Genomic DNA, 19,097 nt, shown 5'->3' on the forward strand with positions numbered 1-19,097 from the left:
CTTGAGCTAACGGAGCAAGCACAAAGCAAAACGCGGTTGGGAAAGATAAGCTGCACGTGCACGAGGGGAGGTGGTAGGTGGCCCAGCGAGGGAGGGTGTCCAGTGCGTTGTCCTTCACACTGGTGGCACAGCCCAGGACCGCACTGTGTCAGGCCCGGATGAGCCCCCGTACCTCCATCTGGGTGGGTAACAGGGCTATAATCTCAGATGCCTCCTTTGGGCTGAAAAACAAACGAAAGCCCAAGAGCGCGTGACCCTGAAATTCAACACTGAGGGGAACAATGTTAACCTCAGAGGTAAATGCAATTTTTGGCATCACCTGACTTAGACCATATGAACATGTCACCGTATTATTTTAATATAGCCCTTTTGTAAGACCTGTTGGAATGAAAGAGAGGTTTCCACCCTCCTGAGAGATGGTCTCTCAGTGTCCCATCCAAAGCAACACAATATTTGAAGAGGAACGTGCAGCCCACACGGAAATACGGTGGGAGAAGGCCGGTCGCTTGTAGCTCTTGAGATGGGGGGAAAGAAAGAGAGGGCAAAATCAAGAAGTTAGCGTTAACTGCGCCTACGACCACAGACAACTGAGCAATTTAAGTGGCTTTACTTTGTATTTTAATGTTTTTTTTGTTTTTTTTTTTTTTTTAAGTTGCAACCCAAATTCAGAAAGTCTCATTGCTTGCAAAAGCTGGTACAGTGATTTAAATTCCTGAACACTTGCACAAATTAGTTGCCTGGTCCAAATGGGAAATGCTTTTGTCTGAAAAGTCCTGACTTTGCTTCATACAGCTATGAGGGTCAGCTTTTTCTCACCTGCAGAGTGAGGAACAGCAGATCCTGAAATATCCTTCCCAAAACGCACAGCTTCAGCCACGCCATGCTTTGCTTCTGCCATCCTCACTGTCATTTTAATACAAAGAATAAAAAAGGAAACATCCCAAAACCTCTCTCATTTCTTGGCATAACCCAAAAGAGGCCATGTTGCACTTTTTCCATGGCTGCGTCTCACAAGTCACTTTATAGACAATAGCAGATTAATTATAACCACGGGTTTAGCAAATCCCCATGACAAGACATCCTTATTGCGGTTGAGACAGCGTGCGCTGAAATGATAGGGAGGAAATCTGCTCCTTTCCCACACAGAAGTCTCTTGGTGGGCTTGTTACGACTGAAAACCAGCACGGCTGCCCTCACTGAGCCACGCGGGGTACGCCGAGGGCCTGAGCGTGACTTTGCAGGCTGCAATGTCATTTGTGGCAAGGGCTTGGGTGACTGAGATGAGAAGGAAGGAGCGGGGAGCCTTTGCTTGATTTGGGGTTCATTCAACTGACCAATGTTTTGGATGCTTTGTTAAAGAGAGACCATGAGAATCAGAGCAGAGAAAGAAAAGAGTTAAAAATTTACTGACTTAAATTACAGGACAAATACCTTCAGAAATCAGAAAAAAAACCTGCATAAAATGGTGAGATTTTCTTCAAAGCAAGTCCCAGGGGCAGTGCCCACCTTATGCTCAGAGTAAGGAGGGAAGCAACGCTCACGTATTGCATTCACTGCTATTATTTATCATTTATTCTTCCCTGCCCGCATTTCCCTGACTTGCTGAGAGCATCATCACCAACGTCAGTTCTTCAGCCCGGGCCTGGGCTGGGAGGGAAGGCTCCCTGCAGACCTTGTCCCACAGCACACGTCCTTTCCTTTTGTCATATCCTTGTCTCCTAGGCAAAATAGTGCCAAATTTGTGAACATAGAGGAACACAAAACTATATGTGAATGGTGATCACTCAGCACCAGATAGGATCTCCCTGGCCATGCATACAGACAACTGGTCTGTCCCATGCACGGAACTAGGTAGAAACCCTTTGGGGAAAAAAAAGTCATCACACGATTAAAGATTGTACCAAAAAGTAGATCTGCAGAAGGAAACTTTATTTTTGGCATTTCCTAATTTCCTGTGTGTCTGACTTTGAAACACTAATAAACTTTTAATACAGGTTTTGGTATTCAGTATTCACAGTATCTACATAAATGAAAAAATAAACACCCCCTGCATAAATGGAACATAAATGTTGCCGCACCAAAATCCAGAAATAATAGGTTGAAAGCATCTTCAATCCTAACCGTTTGAAAAATGTTCTTTTTTTTTTTTGGCAAATCTTTCTTAATGACCGATCCCTTTTTGACTCACCTGTTAAGGCAACTTTTACTGGGAATTGCCTACTTCAAAATGTTGCTGAAGAAGTATTCAAATTCAGCACTTAAAACTGACAAAAAGAAAAAAACCTCCTATTTTTGGTTGCCAGATTCACTAAGGAAAAACATTTCACAAAAATGCATCATTAATCTATTGCCACAACGCATTTTTAAGTGTCTGGGTAAGGCTAGGGCTGTATTGATCTTTTTGGAATGGAATATTCTTATATACTGCATTTCTATTTTTTAATGAAAACATTGATATGCATATAAAATTTACAGTTTTATTGAATATTATGGTTGACATGGAATTCGTTGGTTTTGGAATTCCACTTTGTGAAATGTTTCTTCTGTGCTTTTGTTCCTTCCTTTTTTTTTAAGTTCCATGTGAGAAAATATAAAATTTTAATAACTGGAGTCTTCTTGAAAAGAGAAATTTCCATTCTCTCCCATCTCTATTCAGCCCCTCTCGGCCAGGAATTCAAAACTGTTTCCATTTACCGGTTGTTCTACTCAGAGCTTGGCAGGTCCCAGCCCCAGGCCAAGAGCAGCAAAGGGAGGATCTTCCTTCCAGCCAGGTCAAGGCTAAGGTGCTCTACCAGGAGAGCGTGTGTGAGGAACTTACTTTGCTGTTGCTTTTTTGGGGTTTTAAAAAAAAAAGGATTATTGTGGTCTGTAAAGACTTTTATCAGTACTAAATTCAAAGGAAGTTTATTAGTTCATTGCATAATCTGTGTAAAGTGTCCAAAGAAGCTTAATTCCTCCCCTCCCTCCCCCGAGCAAACCGACAAACTGGCAGCTTTCATCTTTGGTTTTGAAACAATGCTTTCCACTGAAGCTTTAAAAAGAAATTTAATCCTGCATAGTTTCCTCCTTTCTTAGTTGTTATAAAAGCTTATTTTAGCACATACAGCCCATTTGATGTGTCCTTTAAAAGGGAAATGGTCTTTTAGCATAGCATGAAGAAAAAGCTTCCGCAAACAGCAGAGTTTTGGTTTTTTTTTTACCTTTCCACATGGTCAACGTTGCCTGCCACACCGACTCCTCCAATGGTATAAATTTTCCCATCGTACACCAGACTGTTATGTCGACACCTTGGGACCGTCATGCGGGACACGAGGTTCCAGTTATCGAGCAAGGACATGTAACACCAGACATCAGCGAGCGTGACACCCGACTCCATGCCGCCTGGCACCGACGTGCGGGTGAGGGAAAGAAAAGGGGAGAATTACGTGAGATCCTGGAACGGCAGCAGCTTTGCACACAGCAATCAAAGCCAGTTACAAAGTAAAAACTCTTCAAATGACATTTGACTAATTAAAATAAATCACCCTCAATACTGAGCATCTGTTCCGATGATGCATATCTCTGTCATTTATTCATGTGCCCCAAAGGCTGTTTTTTTTTTTAATAAGATGACATGAAGAAATCAAGATGTCAGATTACGAGGGACATGTACATAAGGGGATAGACCCTCTTCAGTGTTCATAAATAACCTCCAGTCTATTACGTTGCTGCAACACTTGCAAGAAGGTGTCAGGAGCCAGAGCTTGGCTTGCGAGGCACAGGCCAGTCTGAAATCTAAAATGCTTAATACAGTGATGGATTGAAGCAACGCATACATGGGCAGAATAAAGTCAGTGCTTGCACTGTAGGCTTAATGCCTAATTTTCAGGGACAAATTTCTTCTTTATTTTCATTTGCTGGTAAAGAAAAGAACCAGCTGTACCACTCCTGTAAAACAGTTCAAGATACTCCAGTGAAATACTTATATTGGTCATTATTTAACTTCTGACTGAAGCTTCCAAGGTAGCTACTTAGTGGGTGTCTTACTGTCCCCATTTTGAAGCATAAAGAGGTGAAATGATTTATTTGAGACCACACTAGGAGTCAGTGGTCGAGCCAGGAAAAGAAACTAGACTCAATTCTGTGGTTTAATGAGAAAAGCAGGCTTCCTCCTTGGTATTTTACTCTCCAAACCTATGCTATGCAGTGTGGAGTCCAGTACTTGGAGCTTGCAGGGGTTCATTCCCACTTCTGTTGGTTCCCCTTCCCGCTTTCCTGCGTCTTGTAAGTTTGAGCAAAGCAAAATATCCACCAACGCTCAGCTAGGCTTCCAGCCATGCGGGACTTTCAGCCACTGAATACTATCAGATCGCTCATCCAGATTCAAGGGAAAGAGCTGAAATAAGCTTGAATTTAGGATTCAATGGCTTTTGTTAACAGGGATGGCACAGCCTAAAATGGCTCTACATATGGGAAAGTAGCTCAGCTAAGAATAACTAAAAGTCAACTTCTCACAAAAGCCTCCACAGAAGGCTTTCGCTCCAGCAGCAAAATGAGCACGGGCAAAAAAAGGTCAAGAAATAATTTCCAATCAATCCTTAGGGCCTCTATGCAGTATTAATGGAATTTAACACCACAGGCAGCAATTTACTGCAGAAGATGCAGTGAGGGAACTCAGCAAGAGAAAGGCAACAGCTGTAATCCCTTACTGGTACTGCCCGGTGTATCTGCGCTCCCAACTACATCCTCGGATCGCACACATCCACACCTCCCTGCCCAGGCGCCTCTTTTTATCATCAAACCTCTACTCAGCTGCCATCAGAGCATCCTTGCATGGCCTGGTGGGAATTGCTTTTCCCTCTCCAGCCAAGCAGAGGTACCACCAGACTGCAAAAAACCAGACACCGGGATGCTACGGGCGCAGTGTAGAGAGCCACGTTGGGAGTTAAAGCCTTTTAAGGAGTGTGGTCTCAGTTTCATCGGAACTAAGAAGATTATAGGGCTAGTGACTACTGTCAAAAGAGAGGTCTCAACAACAAGTACAAAACGTGAATGCTCCTGTAAGGAAATACTGTAAGTGTAGGTCACATATTCAGCAGTTCAGCCTGTCTGTCTCAAATTCCATAACCCACCATTTAGACTCAACTACAGCCAGTATTTTAAATTGTGTTTCTATGGCAGTGAAACCTCTTTGCATGCTTGATGGTTGTCAGACCTATTTTCTTCACGTTGCAACTGCAAAATATTGCTGTTGACTGCTTTGAGAGAATGTTAACGCTGCAGAGAAATGGAGAATAATGAAAGCAGGGAAATCCCTCTCCCCAACCTCCCTCCCACTTGTCTTTTTTCTTCCCCAGGAGCAGCTGGTGAAATTCCTGCATGTCCTATGTTGTAAGCAGCCAAGATCCCTTCATCTCCCAGCCCAGTAAATCTGGGGGATGAAGGGATCGAGAGCAGCCCTCTGGAGAAGGACTGGGAGATACTGGTGCAAGAAAAACTGGACATGAGCTGGCAATGTGAGCTTGCAGCCCAGAAGGGCAACCATATCCTGGGCTGCATCAAAAGAAGTGTGGCCAGCAAGTCAAGGGAGGTGATTCTCCTCCTCTGCTCCGCTCTGGTGAGACCCCACTGCAGTGCTGCATCCAGCTCTGGAGCCCTCAGCACAAGAAAGACATGGACCTGTTGGAGCAGGTCCAGAGGAGGGCCACAAAAATGACCAGGGGGATGAAACACCTCTCCTATGAGGAAAGGCTGAGAGAGTTGCAGTTGCTCAGCCTGGAGAAGAGAAGGGTCCGGGGAGACCTTATTGTGGCCTTTCAATATAGAAAAGGATCTTGTAAGAAAGACAGAGAGACTTTTTACCAGAGCCTGTAGTGAAAGGATGAGGGGCAACAGTTTTAAACTGAAAGAGGGTAGATTTAGATTGGACATAATTTTTTACGATGTGGGCGGTGAGACACTGGAACAGGTTGCCCAGAGAAGCTGTGGATGCCCCATCATTAAAAGTGTTCAAGGTCAGGTAGGACGGGGCTTTGAGCAACCTGATCTAGTGGAAGATGTCCCTGTCCATGGCAGGGGGGTTGCACTAGATGATCTTTAAAGGTTCCTTCCAACCCAAACCTTTCTGTGATTCTATGTTTCTTTGAAATCTGATGCTTACCTGAGAGATAGATGTTGTCCCCAGCGCTGACCACGCTGAAAAATTCTCGATCATAGAAGGGCAGGCTGGCCAATGGGTACCACTTGTTGTTTTGAGGATTTAAGCAAGTGACTGCTGTTAAAGCACGTTGATTCATGCCAATCATCTGACGACCCCCAACTAAGACTATTACCTCAGCTACACCTAGGATTCAAGTAAGAAAAATAATAAAAAGTGACATCTCTCAACCAGGCAGGAGCCTATCAAAAAATACTCGGCAGTCGGGGTAATTTTAATGTATCATATATAAATCTGTTTTCGACTGTGCAATCAAACCAGGAAGGGTGAGGAAAAAGGGAGTGTGGGGGGGCGGGAGAGCAGTGGGTGGGGAACAACGCTATGAACGTGCTTTGGAGAACTTGGGAGGGAGCATGCCATCGGGGCAAAACACAAAGGGGAAAGAAAGAAAAAGGCCTTTCCATGTAAAGATGTCTGTTGACTTCAGTAGTCTTTGAGTGAGACCTGCATGCAGCAAATTCCCGTTCCATTGAAGAAAAATGGGAATTTTTGTCAAGGATTGTGATAGCTTTGGAGCTTATCCAGGGAAAGTATGTTTGGACTTTAACCTGAAGAAGGTGTTCTCACACTAAAAGCTAATGTCTGGAGGAGATTTAGGCTATGGTTATGGTTCTTCATCCTGATTTTCTCTCTCCATATACTCATATACCGAACAGATTATTTTCTGGTCGGCTTTTTTGTGCTTTTCCCAGAGAAAGCAGGTTTTCCAGATGTAGGTAACATGTACTCAAGCCATGGGTCAGGATCTTAGTCTACTAGGTGCCAGGAAACACGATGGAGATAGCCCCTGCCCTAATATAGTTATTAACTGAGATTTACCTGTGCTTGAACAGCTCCCCCAAGCCCATCACATGCAGGGTGTACAGCAAGCCAAATTCTCTGTTCGTGCAAACGGACAAAACTTTTGCAATCCACATCTCAAGAGTTTTATTCCCACTTTACAGCCAGAGCTGAGCCAAATCTGATCTGAATGTTACTCCAGAGTCATCTCCATGGTGATGGGATGCAGTTTAACTCTGGGATGTTTTCTGGCTCCAACCCCAAGAGCCAAGTGCTGGGCGTAGTTTGGATTTCACATTTAGCAGAAATGTTAAAAATCTTTCTGCAGCAATTGTAAGCCCCAGTGCAACTTGTTGCCAGGAGAGGTAGGCTCAGAAGCAGGACCATGAGGCCACAAGCTGGAAGGAATCGCCTTTTCGGGAGCTGTGCTTCTGGCCAGACCCGTTGCTGTGACATGTTACGGTGCCCAGCCTAGAGACAAGTGTGCACAGGCCGGGGGCAGAAGCGCAGAAGTGAGTTTGCCAGCAAGAGAGATTAAGAGGGGCAACCGAGAGAAATGTGTCTTCAGAGTAATGGATTATCGTCATTCTTCATTAGCGTTTTCAAAAAATATATTTGTGTCATTCAAGCAAGGTTACTCTCTGAAAAGTTATTAAGTTAAAGTGCTGTACAGTTTTAAATAAATATTTCTCAGTAAGAAGAGATCGTTATTTTTGCGCTATACCAGAAAATCTAATCACCTGTGCAAGACATAACTTGATTATAATCAATGACCTCGAGAGGGCACGTGACATGCTGCAGCGAGTCCACAAAGGGTGTTTAGAGATCCTTTGTGCCTACATGAATACCGTTGATATGCAAAATAACATGATTCTATATAATTAGACTCTGACCTAAAAAACTATAATCACCCTCTCTTACCCCGAGAGAATCACTTTTCCCTCATCAACAAGCTTCTGGAAATGGTTCATATTACACCTACAATTTTATATACAGAAAATAAGCACTTTTCAAAAATCCCTTCAAACATCACACCACTAGCTGTCTTCAATGAAAGACTTTTTAGGGTAGATTGTTATTGAAAGTCCTCTACACTTCACCCTTCTGAAAGGTGCCTTGATGAGGCAGTCTCCGGAAGCTGCAAATGCCGTGGTTTGATATGCCATCTCCGTGCCACATTAGCATTAGTGGCAGCGACAGAAAGTTTTGCCTGGCTTTGTGATTGTACTTACGAGAGGCAGAAGTACAGGCGGCACGTTAAAACAATTCACCTGTTTCGTCTGACTCCTTCTTGGACGCAGATATTTGTACCACTCTCTGTTCTACAAATATTTAGGATATTTCTCACACTACCATGATACGGGCTCTGCTGGTGAGTTGGGCACTTGGGTTTTTTTCATGGTTGTTTCCAAGAAGAAAAATGCATGCGTTCCTCAGGTGAGAAACTTCTTGAAGCGGCACAGTTCTGCATAGCTGCTGGGTTTTTAAAAGGGAATGTATCGTCTGTGATCCATTTGTTTTGAAGGCTGCAAACAGCCTGAGCTGGCACTGTAAGACTCACTGTGTGAAAATAATATATTTACATAGGGCTGCGAAAGTGAAGCTGTTTTATGAATATTAATCAGCTGCTCCCTGCAAGAGGCCGAATGGCAAAAACCAAATGTTATTATTCATCTATTTTTGCAGCTAGAGAAACTGAGGCACAGAGGGCAAGGGGCTCACTTTCAGGACAACGGGGGGAATGTCACGGTCTGTGCCAAAACTAGTAATTCTTAAAAATTAGGCTCCTTAAAATCTAGTTTCAGGAGTGTACATCTCCACACCCATGTCTGACCATTGGGAGAGGCTCCCAAACACTCGAGCAAAGCCGAAATGGAAAATTAAGCTTGAAATACCACCAGGCTCCTAGAAGGAGCCAAAGGAAGGAGCTGAGGTCCGTGCCGCATCCCAGGGCATGTCCCGGCCATGTCCGGGAACCACCGGACCAGGGAGCTGGTGTCGTTGAAGGAAGCTTTGCTTTACCTGCAGAGAGCCTGGGCCGGGTCCTCGGCGTCTGCATCTCTTGTCGGGCGTGCGGCAGCATGTGATAACGTTTGGCTTCGTTCACTAGATCCCGGCAAGCCTCCGAAGACTTTATCAACTCCTCGTTGTCAACAACATTTAGCAGATAGCTGGGATGGATGAAGGGGAGGCGCACCACTGCCAGCAACTCCGCAGCATACTGTGGGGGGGGAAATAATAACACACTGCAGCCTTTGTGCTGGAGTTCAGCCGCTCGGCATCTCCGCCTCCTTCCCTGCAAACCGTCCCGTCACCCAACCTGGAAAGACGCTTGTCATGGATGCTGCATACAAGCCCTGCCTAGCGATCGGGTAGGGCAGAGACAGCGCAGCCCTCAGTGCTCCCCGACCCAGGCTGGTTTTGGTCCCAGGAGACTGCAAATAATCTTCAAAAGGTGGCAACTCTTGTTATATAGCCGTGTATGGAGGGATTTTTGAAATAAAAGCTCATTCTGAACTCAGGCTGAATATAACACCTGGGGCACTGGAGACATGGAGTAAGCTTTTGTGTTTTCTGAATTAACCTTGAAATGTGAGCGTGGATGCACTGTAAAAAAACCCCAAAACAAGTCTTTTCTGGCACTATAAATGTGAAACAAAAGCCGCTACATAGGGTGGATTTCAACAACTGCTATGGCAGAGACTGAATAATATCAGCCAATTTGCTAAAAAACTTTTAATTAATAGGGTTTATTTGTTGGTGAAACAAATCATGTACTTCTAGATTTTGGGGCAGTCAGACTCCAGAGGGTGCTGTACAAATACTGACAGCAAGTTTCATCTTCTAAATAAATACATTAAACCTCAGAGGGCAAAGGACATCTGAGCAAATGAAGCTGTCTGTCACTGAACACGGCTTAAAGGAGAACAAAACCCCAAGAGAGAAAACTGCAATCGAAAAACCAAGAGTCCATCCCCAGATTATTCTTTTTATATATAATTGGTTATATCACAACACAGCACAAGAGTACAGTGAAAAGCAGAGTAATAGGAAAATGTGGTTCTTGAGAAGAAACGCGCACAAACAGGATGCAAACTAAGGGTGCGCACCAAGAAAAGATAATCATCTGTTGTAATAAATATTCATATAGCAGCAGCATCCAAAGATCCCAACTGGGATTGAGGCCAGGATGCAAATAAACATTCCTGAGGTCCGTGCCACCGGTCCTGAGAAATGCTGGGTGCCAGCAGCATCTGCTGGCCTGCAGATGCCTCCGGTCTTCCAGAAGCCACTTGGCTCTCGCTTTCTTTTTCAGCAGCGTGCCTGTCCCTGCAGCGCACGAGAGCCAAGTCACAGCAGGAGCAGGGATGGGAATGGGGCAGGGGCACAGCGAGGTGGGAGGGCAGCTAATGGGCTGGCCAGGCAGGTGAGTATGCAGTGACACCCGGGACTGCTTCCAGGGCTTCCCCTTTCCGCACCCAAATAGAAGAAGCAGGCTTCATTTGGGAGGAAAACAGAGGGTTTCTCCTCGGAGCAGGAATTCACGCTGCTTTCCTGCTGGAGAGCCACGTCAGCCTGGTGCAAGCTCTGTCAAAGCGAGGATGTAACCACCTGTGGGGCGCTGAACCCCAGGGGTGCCTGCGGGGCCACGGCAGCAGGGAGACGACCAGGGTCTCAGGCCGATCCCCAGCCCCCTGCTCACCAGCCCTCCTCGGGGCCAGCAATTTTAGGTACAGCCTGAAGAGTTGAGGCCTGGCCACCCTGCAGTTGTTTGGGGATAAAAAAGTTGTTTGGGTGATGCAAAAGGGATGGAAAAATGACAGCGCTCCTCTTCTAAAAAAAAACCCAACATGTAAGCGGCAAGTGCGTGGCTCCTCGCTATTACCTCCGGCGTGGCACAGGGCCGAGTAGGGCTTGGGATCACTTTGTCAGCCTCCAAACCAGAAAAGAAGACACTCCTCTCTTTTCCCTTGCTGAAATTCATTTCTAAGGCGCTTTCTAGGAGGTAAAACGGCTGCTCCCCTTCCCCGGAGTCACAAATGTCAGGCACTTGGCTGCAGATACCTTAATGTCATTAAACAGTACCTTGTAGGAGAGGGAGCAGTGGACATATGGCAGTGGGTGGCAAAGCTCTGATTTCAGGAAGTGCCTTTTTTAAGAAGGTTGGGGGCGTTTAACCTTACACACAAGCCAAGACGAAACGTGGCATCGGGACACGGGAATAATGCGGATAGCGGGTATATCGGGGATGAGCCAGAGAACTCCCGCGGGGGAGGTTAATCTCCACTACAGGCTGCTCAGGAAGCAGAACGAGTCGCTAACGGGCAGTTTAAATAAAGTTGTAAAATATACGGAGTCTATAGCGGAGCCAGCACCTTCCCTCAGTACGGTGGGACATGCCAGAGCTTCCCCTGATGCTCCCGAGGCAGGTCTGCGCTGGAAGCATCCGTACCATGAACCAACGCAAAACATAGGTGCAAACAGTTGTGCCACTAAATTAGGACACGGAGTTCAACATGCACCAGGATGTCCCCAAAGTCGAGTGTGAATTCGCATTGGGAAGAGAGCTGCCCTCCGGTAGCGTCGGACAATTCCCACGGGCCCGGCAGGGTGACTGCCTCCATCTCCCACCTTTCCCAGAATAAACGGGGCAGCGCTGCTGCCTGAGCACAGCGAGCTCTCCCTCTGGCTCGCCCACCTTGCTTTAATTAGATAAGTGAGAAAATGTGATTCTGTTTCTCTCCTGGATTTTCTCCCCCCTTGCTCTCCTCTTTCGTCTGAGCTCGTGGCTTATTTTGAAGGGGAATAATAATTAGAACATGTTGCTCCCTTTCATCAGCTTGAAAGTTAATGTCACATATCAAAACCGATGTCACTTTTCACTCTTCTTCTTCCTTTTGCTCAAACAGCTAGAAAAAGCTGGCTCTGTGTGTGTGTGTGTGCACGACTGCGCGCAGTCGCGACTCGGGCTCGTCGCTGATGGCATTAAGGGTACGTATAATCGCAGTGTTTTTCACCAAGGGATCTGAAGAGTACGTACCGTCGCAGCGTCTCTAGAAGACAGGAGAGGCTTTTATAAACCAACAGCTTTTCGCACCAGCTCTTTTAAGCACTATAGTCAAGGGTGAATTTCATTTAGCCTCGCTGATTTAAGAATATTCAAGTGATTCAGGCAATCAGCAGCCTTCTTCTTTTGGATTCTCCCTCATGAAGACTTCCTAGCTCCGTTAGCTGTGATTGTACTAAATATCCTGTTACTATTATCCTTTTCATTTAAGACTGCAATAAGCACCGTAAAGCATTTCAACCTCCTTACCATCTGTTATTTGCTCTCCATTCTCTCTTGTCTTTCCGTTGTTCCTTATACAGCTATGAAATATCTACTGCACTTACTGATGTTACCAGTTTTTATTAAAACAGCAGAATACCTGTGCAGGGCACATTGCCAAATTCAGCAGACAACAACCTCGGGTTCCTGGAGTTGTGGTTTGCGCCTGTAACTCCGAGGATGTTTTCTTCTCGCTACTTGGCTGCAGGCGCTGGCTGGACAAGTACAAATATTTCTCAGGTCTTTGCTGGGAATCACTTATGACTACTCTACAACCTGCATCACATGCCAGGGTGAAGCAGAGAATATTAATGCCCCTTCTGGCCTAAAATTAGGAGTTATCAACTCATAAACATGGGAGACCATGCCTCAGCTCCTTGAAAATGGACGCCATTATGCAAAAATCTAACGAATTTATTGTTTTAAAATGCTAGGGAAGTTTTTGAGCACCGTCAGGACTGGTTTTTCAGGTGACGTGAATCTCAGCATAGTTCCCGTTGGATGAAGGGAGCTGCTCGGGTTTTGCACCAGCAGAAGATCTAGGCCATAAACTCCTTGCTGGGCGGTGATGCTGCCAGACAGCCCTGCGGTGCCGTGCACGGCCGGGGGGATTCTGCAGGAGCCAAGGCACCGCTACCACCTGAGCAAAGACTTTTTGGACAGTCACTGGGGACACAGTAGAGTAGTGACTTTTGAGAGATGCTACCCGGCCTGCTTCAAGGCACCTATTTCACCGATAGGGATTTCAGTGGCTGAACTGAAAGCAGGGTCTTCAACCAGCCTTCAATCACAAGCGTGTTTCATAAAAAGCAGGGAAAGAAAAATCTTTGGAGATCTTATCTTTCCTCAATTACCTAAACATTTCAGGGGAGAGATTCAGCTCTAGATTCAGTCACCTAAATAGGTACATACGAGCAAGTATTTACTTGTCAGCTAGACATGTGTAAACTCATGTTATAATTAATAGAGATTTAGTCAACACACTTAACACAATCCCCAGAGCAATCTGAGCTGAGAGGATGCGTCACACACCAGGGGAAGCAGAGAATATCGGTGTCCCCTTCTGGCCTACAAGTGTGAGCCACCAGCTCCTGAGAAAGGCAGGGTGTTCCTCAGACCGTGCCTCAGACCATGCCACATTGAGATGTCTACAACCAGACGTCAACCCAAACTGGAGGGTGATTAATTCTCTCCTCTGGTGGGAATTTTCGCATCCATTTGCCCTGGGCGCTGTGCTCGGAAGGTCACAATCACGCTACGAGGAAGCCTAAATGTTATCATTGACTCAGAGGACTGTACGATAAACAAGATCTGCTATACCTTGAAGTTGACCCTTTCAAGACTTTCCCTAATAATCTGTTCATACATAAATGACTCCCATCTCAGTAGGCAAGCCAGAGCTTGAGCAAACTAGATTACAAAACAGTTGAATGCGTTCTTTTTGTTCCTCGCTGGTAGTTTGAGTGAGGACATTTACTTTGCTAAACTTTTTGTGACATTTCTTCGCCTACTAATTATATCAGTATTATGAACGCTTGCTTGCTTTGTTCTGGTATCTTCTAAGTCTCAGTTACAAAACCCTCTTCAGTATCACATTAAAAATAATCTTTTTATTCTCAAGTCTCTAATCCAGTAAAATCCTAACAGGTATTCTCCAAAAGGACTCTCAGTGTGCTCCTGCATAGACTTGGCCTACAACAGTATTCAGTTAATTTTAAAAGGAAATATGTTTACTGCTACGGAGTCAAATTTCCTACTCCTTAAATGCTACACTGGAAAGCTCTGAAGACTTTTAACATTTTTGAAGTAATGCCCAGAGAGGTTAAAATAATGTTTCCCTTATGCCTTATAACTCATCTGTCTCTCTAGTTTACTATTCTTCCTACAAAAGACCCTTTGTGCTATCTGCCTAAAGAAACAGGCTTCAGCTAGAAACACAAATACAGAAGTCAGACTACCCACATGACGATAGGGTTTTGCTCCAATAAACTGCTGTTTCAGCTCTTTGTGCATAATTCCAATAGAGTTTTAAAAAACATTATGAAGTAGGAATATATTCGATTCATCTGAGAGCTACAAAGGAGATTTATGTTGTCTCACAAAAACCCTGGGTTCAGACTCGCCCCACTTCTTGCACCGGCCCAGTCTGAGAGCTGAGCAAGGACCTCCTCGATGGAGGAAGCCATCAGGGACAGATCTGAAGCAGAATCAGTTCCCCACTGCATAAAACTCCTTCAAACGAGAAGAGGGCACTCTAATTAAAAAACACCACCCAACCCCCCCAAAACGGCAGATGCTAGCCTTTGATGCCTACTCCGCGGCCAGGTAACGGGCCGTGCCGACAGTGACGGTGGCGGCTGGGGATGCGGCATGGTGGCCAAGCAAGAAGGCGCACTGGAGTGGTGACGTGAGCGGTCCCTCCCCGCTGGGGTCCCACCTCCAGCCCAGCCCAGGCTTCCCCAGCAGGTTACGCAGCCTGATGTTCAAAATATTGTCGGCTCCAAGTTTCCAAGTACAAGCCCAGCAGGGATCTGGCTGGTTTGGGGAAGCCAAAGCTGCTGGTGCACTGCTTTGCCATTCTCAGAAATATGCCTTTTTCGGCTAGATTTTCACGGCGCTGCCCTGCTACTTGATAATGACGGTACTTGCTTTGATAGATCTAACCCCTGGGCATTACAAAGACATGCTGTCTTTCCACATTCGTACACCCAAGGTTGCATTCAAGCCCAACCTAAGCTCTCCGGTGCACTCGGTATATTTATTAACCACCTGTATTGACTTCTTGGAATTGCAAAGCTGCCTTCAGATTAAACCAAAAGGCTTGGTAGGATGTCAGCCGACAGCCTCATAATATCATGAGATAAACGCGTGGCAGAAAATCTGGTTCGCAGGCGCTGGGTTCAGCCGGTGGCTCGGTGGCAGGATGCCACATGCATAAATCTCATGCCTAGCAAGAAGGAAAGAGCAGCCCCTCTGTCTTCCTGAAATAAGGTTTCAACGTGACATCTTTATGGCAGCACAGCTGACTAAACACTGTAATGTCATCAGCGCCGCATAAAGCGAACTGCTGTCCTCTTCTCCGAACTGTTTGCAAAGCAGCACACAGGTAGGTATTTCTAGCAGTAATACGATGAGAGTTTTCTAAATGCGCAGGAAGATAAATCATTGATCCATCGTACTTGGAATTTACCTGATACTGAGGCTTAGAAAAACTCCACTCTTACCAGGCAATCTCTGTCTTGCTGACTAAATTCTATCAAATAAAGCCCCTGAATTCCCCCAAAGGTTACTACAGCGGTGAGTGCCGTTTCTTTTGTTTAGGGGCAGTCACCTATTCAAACACCCGTATGAACACAGATGCCCCGCAAAAGCATGCTGCCAACAACAAAATGGCTGAAGCTTGTAAGATGCTTCACAAAACCAAGTAACTCCTGATACATCCATCTCAACAGCATGAATCCACGCGCAATAATTCTCCGAAATGCTTCTTGCCTACAGTGTCAAACGATTTTGTTTCTGGAGGTCCATCCGGAGTGTTGGGGCCAAGCAGCACAAGGCAACGCCAGTGAGCACGTGTGAGGAGCTGCTTGCGGATGTGTGTCTTTGTAAGGCCGATGCTTCAGCAAAAACCAGGAAAATATATTGGAAAAGCCACAAATTAAGAGACTGGGAGGACTGGGAGACAAGGGAGCTCCTCAAACCAATTTAAACTTCTGAGAAATAATTCAGCAGATTTTCAATCAAGGGTATCCCTTTAAAAAAACCTAGAAGTTTAGTACAGGGGGAATTTAAAGAACAGCTAATGTCACTTGCATCCTCTCTTTTTTTTTTATTTAATGCAGTTTCTTCCTCCAATATGTAGCTAAGGGCATATTCCTGCACTGATTCTGTTCCTGCTGCTGCCTTTTCTTCTCCCTCTCTCAGCCTGTACAGGCTCTGAGTGCATCTGCAAAAGCCTCATTTAAATCTGAGCTCTTTGAGCAGCCCGTCCCTGGGAAATCACAGGGGTTACCGCTCATCCCTTGCGTTTTTCACTTTCAGAGAAATTGGAGCTTCTTGCACTTTCATTATGGCATCTTTTTGCATTTGTCTGCTCTTCCCACAAATGGATTTCAAAGCATCAGGGTAGTCTGGGTTTTTCAAAGAAGCCTAATTGAACCCTAATAGAGTGTTAGTGCCTAATTCACTTAGGCTCCCTTGGAAGCTAATTTTTCATACTTATTCCAACACTCCTTTCCTGAAGCTTAATGCCCTTAAGTACCTTGATTGATCAATTAATATCCTATTATGATGAACTTAAGTAATTTGTACATGCTGGTATTGGGTATCAGCTTCTGAATATATTATTACCTCCTTGTCACTACAGAGCAGAGTTGGGATTGTGCTTGTTCCCTGTCAGATTCTCCATTTTCTTGGAGCAAGCCGCTCTTCTGCATAACTTTGGAGACTCTTTAAAATGTGCCTGAGAAATTATGCTACCATCTCAACAGCCTAACCGCAGACCAGGGATCTTCCATCTGCTCTCTCACGGTTACCAACCCCTTCTCTGTAGGATCTTGCCTCCGAACTGCCATTCTCTGTCACTGCCAAAATATAGCTCATGGGCATTTGTAGCATTTTTGACATAAATCCTCTTCTCTTTCTCTCCATCACCTTTCTTTACCCTCACTGACAGATACAGGGCTTTCAGGTGGGCTTTGTGTTTGCTTAGACTAATTTGCCATGTCTCAAATTCATCCCAGTGGTCCTTACTGTTGTTTACACCCCTTGCATCCTTCCAGGCAACTCCTCTCCTTGGGGCTTCAAACACTTGTAGGCGTTTATCCCTCTTTAGCTGTCATTAGGCCAAGTCATGCATATTCATATCTTTTAATCTTTTTTTTCTCACATCAGTTCCTTCAGTCTTTTAATAATTTGTGTTGCTCTTCTCTAAATTACCTCCAATTTGTCTACGCATCTCTGGTTCTCAGGCACCATGAAGATGCTGTTTAGACAAACCTGCCTCTGAGGACACAAGTTCGTAGAAGGATTGTTAATGCCTTTATGGTGGAGATATTTCATTTTGCTGCTGGACACCGTGATTTTAAACAGGGTTTAAAAAAAGGGCACACAATTACATCCTGGCAGAGTGCAACAAAAGGTGACTGCCATTCAGCCGAGCCTCTCGTCTGTCCCTCATCGCTGCAGTACCTGCCTCTCTTCCAGCACTACTCCGGGCAACTTGTCGAAATGTTTGTTCTCTCCTCACTTCTTGTCCCTCCACAGGGCGAGAGGGAAGCTTCATGCAACTGGACGTCTTGTTTTCCCAGGCTTTCTGTTATTAATAAACATGTTGCTATGTTTTTTTTATGTCAGAGAAAAAAGATACAACTTTGGACTTGGAACAGAGAGTGGGAAAGTTTCCAATGAGCTTTGGTGTGGATGCACATCCAGCACATCCAGTACTCCAGCAACTTCACATCTTCCCCATCCCATGCTGATGCTGGGCATGACTGCAGCTCCGGCAGTGATTAGTATTAGCAGAAAACATAGCTTGTTATCCACCGGATCCTCCCAACAGCCCATGTGGGAGGCATCACTTCCCTCCAGCTTATAGTGTAAGAAATGGGGACAGAAAGGTGAAACAACCTGCCCAAGGCCACGCAGAGAGCTGGGGGATGAGCTCAGGTGAAGACTGCTTGGGGCCTGGCAGAAATCTTTGCTTGTTCGGATGGCTCAGACTGTCCTGGTTTCCAGACAGTAAAGCCTCCATTATACAATATATTTTTTGCATGAGTTCGCTGGAGTTGTAATAAGCTTATCAAGGGGATAACTCTTACGATAAACCCTACAATCTTGTCCATCAGTCAGGAAGAGAAATAAATAGAAAAAACAGTAAATTCAGCTTTTCCAGTTGTGTCAGTCCACTGCAGGCTTTCCACTCAGTGACAAGCAATCAAGAGGACTCCTACAACCAGTGTTCTGCGTCCGCTGGTACAGGAAATTACCTACTTAGTCCAGACCTCACATCACAGGTTGCTTCTTTTGGCTAGACCAATTTTACGCGACTGCACTCCTAGCAGCACTAAAATAGCTCCATAAACATTACCATATGAGCTGGCACCCTGCTCCAACGCACTGGATACAGTTATTTACCAAATCCTAGCTTAAGACGTATGTCATTATCTGAACTGCCTTTCTGTCTTACGTAGATGGATCAGTAACCTTTAAAGCACTGTTATTCCCTCTTTGTAACAAGGCTCGGATGCTGTTTTTTGTAATGCCACAGAGCACTTTTATAAGCACCATAAGACTCTGTATGAGCACAACTTGCAAAATTAAAAGTCTGCCAGAGCACAGCTTTTCAACTTGCCCTGCAAGCAAATCCTGGTTCCTTCCCTGCCGCTGCCCTCCAGCCTGGTGGGGAAAGAATTAACAAAAGCAGAAACAATTAGATACCCAAAGAAAAGCTTTTAGAAAGGCAGAGAAGAGCCGGAAGATAGCAAACTCAACGCCATTCCAGAAGAAGGGGAGGCTCCGTTGAAAATCTCCTTCCCAGAGGCTCTCAGAAAGCGATCCGGACAGGAGGGGAGGCAGTGATGGATAAGTTGTCTCAGAGCGTGGCACAAGGAGCTGCGGTGTGGGGAACACAAGTGGTGAGATTTACTGTCCCCAGGCGTAAGCTTGCACTCCAGAGTGACACAAAGCCATTAAAGCACAAGGAATTTTGGAGGGCTGCAGCTGCCCCGGGGGCAGAGGGTGCTGATTTAGAGACAAGGCCCCTTCTCCAAGCTCCTCTGCAGGGACGTCTCT

At 45.4% G+C, this 19,097-nt stretch overlaps 1 protein-coding gene across 1 annotated transcript in view; it reads right to left on the bottom strand.

Moving 5' to 3' along the window:
- KLHL29 (kelch like family member 29) overlaps positions 1-19,097 on the bottom strand; it is a 339,629-nt gene that overhangs the window by 32,984 nt on the left and 287,548 nt on the right. Inside the window, exons 8-10 of the mRNA XM_075144971.1 lie at positions 8,999-9,197; positions 6,140-6,322; positions 3,201-3,381 (exon numbers count right to left, since the gene is read on the bottom strand). Of these exons, the coding sequence (XP_075001072.1) occupies positions 3,201-3,381; positions 6,140-6,322; positions 8,999-9,197 (563 nt within the window). The remainder of the gene's footprint in view (positions 1-3,200; positions 3,382-6,139; positions 6,323-8,998; positions 9,198-19,097) is intronic.

Source organism: Calonectris borealis, chromosome 3 (genome assembly GCF_964195595.1).
Source record: "Calonectris borealis chromosome 3, bCalBor7.hap1.2, whole genome shotgun sequence".
NCBI classification, from domain to species: domain Eukaryota; kingdom Metazoa; phylum Chordata; class Aves; order Procellariiformes; family Procellariidae; genus Calonectris; species Calonectris borealis.